Source organism: Copadichromis virginalis, linkage group LG7, assembly GCF_057382275.1.
Source record: "Copadichromis virginalis isolate Kocher_CV1m ecotype Utaka linkage group LG7, C_Virginalis_male_GT1.1, whole genome shotgun sequence".
Classification (NCBI taxonomy): Eukaryota; Metazoa; Chordata; class Actinopteri; order Cichliformes; family Cichlidae; genus Copadichromis; species Copadichromis virginalis.
The window spans coordinates 13885506-13894516 of NC_140624.1; the positions used below are offsets into that span (position 1 = coordinate 13885506).

At 39.7% G+C, this 9011-nt stretch overlaps 1 protein-coding gene across 1 annotated transcript; it reads left to right on the plus strand.

Annotated features, from left to right (window-relative positions):
* On the plus strand, positions 1–9011 carry ca12 (carbonic anhydrase 12). Its single transcript, XM_085461884.1, has 9 exons — positions 1–151; positions 445–465; positions 2724–2903; positions 3919–4061; positions 6416–6511; positions 6597–6660; positions 6845–7002; positions 7166–7292; positions 7946–9011. The coding sequence occupies exons 1-9, from the start codon at positions 88–90 to the stop codon at positions 8596–8598; spliced, it is 1506 nt and encodes a 501-aa protein (XP_085318010.1). The 5' UTR covers positions 1–87; the 3' UTR covers positions 8599–9011.

The following is a 9011-nucleotide window of genomic DNA, read 5'->3' on the forward strand; positions in this document are numbered from 1 at the left end:
GGTTTGAAGGCTGGGGCTTCGGTGCTTCAAGCTCTTGCTCCGCACCGGGTTGACAGCAGACTGCGAGGGAGGTCTGAGGCGATCAAGATGCACTTTCTGACTCGCACTGTCATCGTTTCCCTTCAGCTGACTTTATTCAGCGCAGTGCATGGTAAGCGCTCCTACAGTAAAGAAATAAATACATAGAAATCTTACCATGCATTGCTAAGATTTTCTGTGTGTGTGGGTAGAAAATGATGCTTTAAAGCAGGTGTCTCAATCCAGCTGCATGCTTAGTGACGGAGATCAAGAAGTTTTTCTTTTTTACTTTTTCTTTTGTGTTTCTTTTGTGTGTAGTTTGATTCGTGATCGTTTTTAATTCATCAAAAGTTGGCTTTGAAATTTTACCATTTGTATGTACCGTAAACTCTTGTTCTACAAGTGCTTTCTTTCTGTCTTGTTTAGGTGCCAAATGGACATATGATGGTAAGTGTGACAATATTTCACACACAATTTGTAATATATATATGGTAAATAAAATATAAAAAGTTTATATGATATAATAAAGTTGTTGTTGATGGGGGGTTTTGTTTTTTTTGGCTTTGCCTATCCAGTAAGAACTGACATAAAGCATTTTCTTTTTGGCTCTTCATCAGTGTTTTAAGTCACAGTGTCAAACAGGAAGACAAAAGCGATGACAGTGTGGTAAACACCATGCACAGTCACCACTTTTGTCTGTGATGAACAAAGTCGGACTCTACAATTATAACATTTCATAAGTGGCTGGCTGCCTTTGTCTGGTGCCTTAAGCTTCATGGAGAGGGACTTCTTGAATCATGTCTATCTCTTACATAAACTACTCTTACTAAAACCTCTCGTCGTTATTTTACAGCAAAAAAAATGTCTGAATGCTAAAGCAAAATCTTTGCAGGTGAAGCAATGGAAATGTATATAATCTGTCTTGACATTTTTTTTGTTTTTGTTTTCTGGAAAAATCTTAAGCAATCTTTGGGGAAAAAAATCATTGATCAAGTCCTCTATTACCTTTAAAAGTTACCCAAACGGTGGAGGGATTCTTTACCTCTGGTTCCTTTGGGCTGAATAAGAAAATACCCACTTCTCTGGTCAGTAATTTGTAGTCATGATTAATATAGTTTGATTAGAATGTATCTGTTCTTAATTAGGATAATGACTGACCTTATATGTCAGTACGGTGCACTGTGACAGTGCTTCTTGGTGCTTCATCCTGAAATATGCACAATATATAAATATACAAAAATAGATAACATAGAATAACATAGATTAAATACTAAATTCCACATTATAGTAGTCAGCAGTCTGTCTACTGGTAGCACTTTCTGTTGGTGGTGGTGCTACAGCTGAGTCATATAAATTATCTCCACCTCAACACTCCACCCTCTGGCAAAGGACATACAATGAGTCTTTGCACGAGAATAAAATAAATGAGATTAACAATGTCTGTTGTATTCCTCTCGCCCTGCTCTGCTACCAGTGTGATGTTTAGAGGATTGCTTAGAAAAGTTTGTTAAAATCTTCTATTTTAAGATTTCTTTTACGTAGAAATTACCCACAGTCATCTATGTTCTACCAAGTACTGCCTAGGGACCACCAAGGGCCACTAAACATCCTATATTAAAGGGCACCCAGCATCAAAGTAAAACACAAATGTTATGAATAGTGAGTAAAAGAAAAAGTAAAATAAGAACAATTTTCTTCTTAGTTAGAGACGGTTTGCCTAGATTGAACTTGGAGCTTTTCATCAAACAAGTATTCAGTGATTTTGCTACTTTGGTTGACGACTTCTGGCATGTCTTATACAGTCAATCCACATTTGTCTGAGAGGGAGGTTGGGGGCAATCTTTTATATTTAACCATGGTCAGCTGGCATATGGTGAATGGTGAATCTTTTGATGAATGCTAAACAGATAATGAATTAGCAGCAATTGTGCTGCCAAGATGAGAGCATACGCACAGCTTCTTCCATTTTGTCACAAATGTGACATTTCAAATTTGATGAAGTCCATTCATTGCAAACTATTAGCCTGACTTGTTGTTTGAAAAGCTCAGTGCATAGACGCTTACACTTAAAACATCACGCAATGAAAATGCACATTCAACAGCTTCCTGTTTTTCTTCTCAGTCCATTTTTAAAAAATAATTGTTTCCCAATTTCTGTATTATTTTAAAGCACACTGTGCCTCGTGGCCTTGGAGGAAACATTTTTGAGAGTTAACCCCCTGACAAAAAAAACTGAGGTCGCTTTGTAAACCGTATGACTCAATTGTAAATGTGGCCATTTTCGGTGTCTTGCACTTTATAGAAACCTCTCATTTGGAGAGAGACGGCATTCTCACTGCGTGGCGCTGCCTGCAAGCAGCAGGCTGGTTCTCTTTTCTCACTGCTTCAAAAAAAGCGCATGAGCAGAGTCGTAGGCTTCCTCCCACCATCTTGTTTATAGATAATAATAAGTCATTTGGACCAAAGATAAAACATTTATTACACACTAAAACAAACTCTAGCCCTCTTTGGAGCCACCCACTGTTTAGCCTCACACTGTGAGATGTTTGCCTGATAACATTAAACAGTTTAGTTTCTGAAAAATGTCCATGCTAATGTTTTCTGGTGAATCCACACTTTTAAAATTGAAATCTAGGTATTCAGATTCAGATAGGTAAATTCAGATTCAAAAATTGCATAATGTAATAATGTTAATGTTGTTGCAGGACCCCAAGGACAGGACCACTGGTCCCAGCATTATCCGTATTGTGGTGGAGCGCTACAGTCACCAATAGACTTGAAGTCAGATCTGCTAAGGTTCGATCCCACTTTACGTCCAATTGAGGTTCAGAACTACAACCTGTCTCCAAATGAGCAGCTCACTCTTGGAAACAATGGACACTCTGGTGAGTATACATCAACAGTGTTATCCAAAGAATATGTAAGACGTGCAATACGATGTAAGATGTAATGTGTACTTACACTCATCACAAGTAAGACAGTGTGTATCAAACTAAGCAAATATTTAAGTATGCCATGCTTTGTTTGGCCTGAAATCTAAAAGTTTTTCAAATCAAAGTGATGTGCTTGTCTATGCATTCATTAAAATGTCCACACATAAATGTGGAGACCTATTTTCTGGGCCAAACTTAGGAAAATGATAGGCAGATCTTTTTTCTTCATTTGCCACAACAATTTTCTATAATCAACCTCTTATTATCTTAACTGCCTGGGAAAATATGACCAAAGACTACTCATCTGATCCGCCTCTGCTTGGACTGACGCATCTTAATGAAGGAAACCAGCTTAAATTTAATGTGCAATATTTATTTAGAACATAGCGAAGTGAAGTGAAACTATGCAATAAACTGTACGCTGCAAAACTAGTTAGATACGCTTCTGTCATGTTCCCTCAAACATCATGTACAAACTGCTCCATTAGGAATTTTTGTGACAATCATGTATAGCTGAGGATGCATGTCATGCCTTCCGAATGTTGGCAAGGATGCATTGCTGTTATATCTGCATAACAAAACTGCTTTCTGCACACAGAATGCAAATAACACAGAAATGCTTATGTGTGCATACCTGGTGAGCCTCAACACCACAAACTGAGTGGCATCATCAGTGTGACGTGTATTCCAAATGGGCTGACAAAGCGTTTTCATGTGCAAGCATTCGTCATGCACTGACGATCATGCGAAATGCACTTTGCGTCACCCGGCTATAAATGGTCTTAAAAGCAGCTACACCACTATGACAGAACAAGACAGTGGGGATAGGGAAGGGTGGGGGGTTGGGGATTTGGCATGCTGACTTCCTCAGTTTAGATAAAGCTCATGTTTTGTGATGCCCCAGTGTTTACTGGTGCAGTCATGACTCTTTATGTTGATGTGTGCTTTCATTTGCTTTGATTCACAGTGCAGCTTTCATTGTCCCCCACGATGTCCATCTCCAGCCTACGTAACCGATACACTGCGGCTCAACTCCATTTCCACTGGGGCTCCCCCAGTCGGCCTGCAGGTTCTGAGCATACGGTGAACAGTAAGCAGTATGCTGCAGAGGTAAACAATGCAAACTGCACTTTTCAGAGATGGTAGTGCACTACAGTGCTACACTTAAGTACAAATTCAAGGTAGTTGTCCTAAAGTATTTCAATATCTTTGCAACTTTCTACATGTACATGTCAGATATTCGTTCTGGTTGGTTCATCAACTCATTCATTTCCTGTTAGGATGAATGGTGTTAGGCGATAAGCTGTACCATCTTAATATCAACTGCAAGTGATATGACTAAGATGCAGCTTTCTCATCAGTCATGACCAAGCAGTAGCCTATCTCACTTTCTCCTTGACTCTACCAACTTTTAGCTACTGATTCACTTCTGCCTTTTCTTTGCTACTGGTCTTCCTGCCAGCTCAACACTCTCAGTTGAGAGGTAGCTTCTCGCCTCACCTCACCTCACCTCACCTCATCCCTCTGGCATGTATGAATAAACAGTATGTTTTTCTTTGTAGGTGACTACCTTTAGTCCTAGAATGATTCCAGCACAGAGACTCACTGACTCTGACTTTCCATAGTCAATGTGGGGATTATTGTAGAGTCTACCTTAGAATATAAAGCGCCTTGAGGTGACTGTTGTTGTGATTTGGCGCTGTAGAAATAAAATTGAATTGAACTGAATTGAATTGAATGAGAAAAGCAACCTTCAATTAATATGGATGAGGAGGACTAACAAAGTAAACTGAAGTAAACAGAACTGAAACAGAAGTTATAATATTTAAATGAGAGAGTGGAGTGAGGTTATTAAACATCACACAATATTTCTTCTGTCAGGATTTAAAGATATGATTATCTGTGTCTGCTTATTTAAATAAGTTTTACCCTTATCTGTACTTAGAAGTGACAACTCTGGCTTCAAGCAAAGCATTAATACTTTGTGACTGAAACGTGTGACATTTGACTGGCAGGGGAATCGAAGCCACTGACACCCTTCAAAGATGATGTTGCTAAATATGAAATATGAAAAGCATTCGCATGTCACTGTTGTGGTTTGTTGAGACTGCTGCAAATATGTAGCTCACACCCATCTGTCGAATGTGTTGCTTCTACGTGCTGCCTATTTCGATGTGCAATCAAGTGTAAATTGAAATTATATGCATAAAAACTTTAACTCTAAACCCTCACTGCTAATATTACAGAGAACATAGAGGATTCTTTTACCAAAATAAATCATTGGTTTACAATCATCAAATCAGCATATTTGGCATTTAGTTGCATATTCTAAAAGTCAGAAAAAAGACATCGGTCGGTATCAGAATGTTCATTGCTAGATGGTATGTAGTCTCTTACTCAAAAGGGTTTTAGGGGATTGTATGTACCAGGCTATTATATACTGTGGTTTTAAACCACTTCGCTAAATGAGCGGCTGTCTGTGCTATTTAACGTGTGAAGCCCTGTAAACAGGTTTCACACAATAGTTTCATTTATTTACTTTGGCACTTCAAGTAAAGAAGACGATTTGAAAGTCAAGTTTAAAGTAAAGTAGGTGAAAATGGGATACTGTTGTATATAATTTGGAATTATTTGGATTACAGTGGGCAGACTGAAACGACTGCAACCTGTGTTCATTTTATGTGACCACGCTCCAGCTGCTGTGCAGCCACATTTAAGGTGCTGTGGTTTGACCTGAGTTTCTGTGTGGACATCTCGAAAACATGCGTCTTTTCAAGTCTCTCCAGACTCCAGAACCACAGTTCCTTGATGACATGTTGTTTTGGAGGCATGGCATGATGGGAAATTGAACATTTTCCTGAAATGGTGAAAAGGTCTTCCTTAATTCTCAAGACAGAGCAAAGTCTGTAAATAAAACTATTTGGTCAGAAGGGCTAAGAAGCCTTTGGGTTGTACAGAATATAGAATAACGTTCTGAAAGCTGGTGTAAAATATTTTCTTTTGGTATTTTCTTCCACAGAAGATTGCATTCAATGCTTTCTGAATACCTCCACTTATGTTCAATCCAACTAACATCTACTCTCTGCATTGAACAGCTATTATAAGTGTACACTAATAACAGTTGTCATTTAAATAAAAAGGAGATAACATGGAGAGCAGAGACGTTATAATGACATGATATACCAACCTCCATGCTCGCCCGAAACTAAGTAATAGTCTGAACACAGGGTAGTAGTCTTAAGGTACTTTAAGGTTTATCACAGGGCTGTTGCAGTGATGCAGTGGTGTACATAACAATCTGGCAGTGTATGTGTCACTTTTTCCATGACCCCACCAAATCGCTGCTATTAGTACTATGTCACAGATGGCGTGAGTTATAAAAATGAGAGTGATTTACATAAAATACCTTCTTGTTTTGTGTTTTTCTCCACAGGATCTTGACATATTGTTCTTTTTGTTCACAGTTGCATGTAGTGCATTACAATTCAGATAAGTATCCCAATATTTCCACCGCCGTGGACAAATCTGATGGCCTGGCTGTGCTGGGTGTGCTGGTTGAGGTGAGACCTTGTGGATAATGTTCTGTAATTTTGTTTTCTTCTGTAAAGTAGACCTAACTATTTCATTATTTGTGTTTCTATAAAGGTTGGGATGTTCAATCCAGCTTTTGAGCACATTCTGAAGTTCATAAATCGTATTATATACAGAGGTAAGACCTGAGTACTAGTTTTTTCTAAGTACTAATGTGGAGTAAACATAAGCCTATGCAAAACATAAGCTGTGTTTGTGATTCTTTATCTAAGTTTGAGGTGTGAATCATTCATATGACAGTCATGGATTTTACATTAATGTCACCCAACAGCTGATTTCTGTTTTGTCATTCCGACTGTCAGATCAGAAAGTGAAGGTGCCTGCTTTCAACATCAGAGCTTTGCTGCCTACGCGTTTGGATGAGTATTATCGCTACGACGGCTCACTGACGACTCCTCCGTGCTATCCGAGTGTCCTGTGGACGGTGTTCAGGAATCCTATAACAGTTTCTCGCCAACAGGTGCTTCAGCAGCTGAAGTGACTTTTAACCAGGTTTAATATTAGAATAAGAAAGCAGTTGCAAAAAATTTTTTAAGATGTGTGTGTGTGGCGTCTTTTAAACTTTATTGGTGTGGAAAAGCCTTTGTGCTAAACTTGCTTTTGTTTTGCTGTGCTTTATTTAGTTTCTGACCCTAGCAGCAACGCTCTACTCCTCGAATGCCCAGGACTCAGCCTCTATGTCGCTGAGTAACAACTACAGGAAAACGCAACCTGTTGACAATCGGCTCGTCTTGGCATCTTTCAAAGAACGTAAGTATGGTCTACAAACATGGCTTGCTTTATTACCTGAGCATGGGTGAAAAGGTCACATAAGCGACATGGCTGCTGTGCTGCTTTAAAAAAAGGCTGAAAGACACATTTGAATGAATTGAGGGCTTTTATTCTGCTGCAGAGATTACAGCTGTCATGCTGGCTTTGGCTTGTATGGTGTAACCTGCTTGTGGCTTAGATTTGATGCTGATCATTTTTAAATTTGATTGAGCTTGATGAGCTTGTCTGGAAGTACGCCATCTTTTAAGACATGTTGATTTAACCACTCCTCTGACATGCTGAAAACATCTGCAGCCCTTAAATTTGTCCCTAAAGCCTGACTTTTATGTGGTTGCCTGGTGTACCGCAATGTATGGTATTTAGGTCCATATTGTGTGGTATGAATGTGCATGGTTTCCTCAAAGCTTTCCACGCAGAGCTATGCTTTCCTAATGAGACGTGCTGTGACATGGCAGTGTGAAATCCCATGCTATGAGCTTCTCAGAAGCGCTAGCTAGCAGACAGCAGCTTGAGCTTTCACTGTATCGCTATGAGCAGCGCTGTTGCATGGTGGGCTTGAAGATCCATCATCGTCCAAATGAGCATCCAGCTTGCGGGGATGTTTAACAACATTGGCTCTGTGTCTGATGCAGGCAGAAGACTGCATGGTACTCTTACAGTTACATCTCCGTTAACAAGAAAGCAAATCATACAGCAGCTACTGGTTGGCGACTTAGGAGACCTGGCTGATGAAGACCTGTACAAGCTCCTACCAAGTGGCTCAGAGAAACACCATGCTGGCAAGAAGAAAGACCTCAAAACCCAGCAGAATGAGAGACTGGCCAAATCCAAACAACAAACGCTGAATCCATCCCTTGGGAAGAAAAGCCAGGCCAACCGCCATGTGGGAAAACTCAGGCTAGCAGAAAACACACTGAGCTACGTCTCACTGGAGCAGAGAGTTTCCCACCAGCTCAAACAGTCCCATGCTGAGAATCAGATGGTTCAGGCTCTTAGAGATGCAGTTTTCCCTGAGCTTAACCTAAAAAGCTACCTAGAGTGCAGATCAGACTTAGCTCTCCCTACCATCAGGTATATTCTCCAGGGACGGCCAACAGACGAGGCTACTGAGTTAAATCATTCCCTGACTAAAGCCATGATGAATCAAAGAAAGACTTCCACAGCATTGGAGAAAGACGTGCCAATGACACAATATAATGGTCATTCCACTGCTACAGTTTCCAGGAAACCACAAAGCCAGGGTTATCCACATCCTTGGCTTTTGCCTATGGAGTGGGAAGACTAGAGAGATGCCTGGCATTGTTGAAACTCAGTGTGACTTTCTGTAGCAGACATCAGTTGTGTGTCCCACACTGACAGCCAAATTTCCAAGCCACGCCCTGCATTCTTTTAACCAGTTTATGCTTTATGTACGTGATATTACAATTTTACTTTCCTGTGTGTGCACATATTTGTAGTTTTCAGAAACGTTAACAGTTTTTCTTTGTCACAGATTTTGTTTGTTTGTTTTTTGCACAAAATCAATCGGATGCAAAACCAGTGCCCAGCAGTGACTGTCCTCAGTATAATGATAGGACTATCTCAGTGTGTATATTTTTGCTCTGAAAAATTTTTTTTTAATTTGTTAGTACTTTTGGTATCTTTGCCCACATTTGCCTGGCTAAGCAATGCTTTTCAATAAACTATAAAAAATGACAA

What these genes read in the sequence shown, in the direction of transcription:
- ca12 (XM_085461884.1), top strand. Translation starts at nt 88, where the DNA reads ATGCACTTTCTGACTCGCACTGTCATCGTTTCCCTTCAGCTGACTTTA. An exon ending in TTTATTCAGCGCAGTGCATG is followed by an intron (nt 152 to 444) that starts GTAAGCGCTCCT and finishes TGTCTTGTTTAG; the next exon opens with GTGCCAAATGGACATATGAT. An exon ending in CTTGGCATCTTTCAAAGAAC is followed by an intron (nt 7,293 to 7,945) that starts GTAAGTATGGTC and finishes TGTCTGATGCAG; the next exon opens with GCAGAAGACTGCATGGTACT.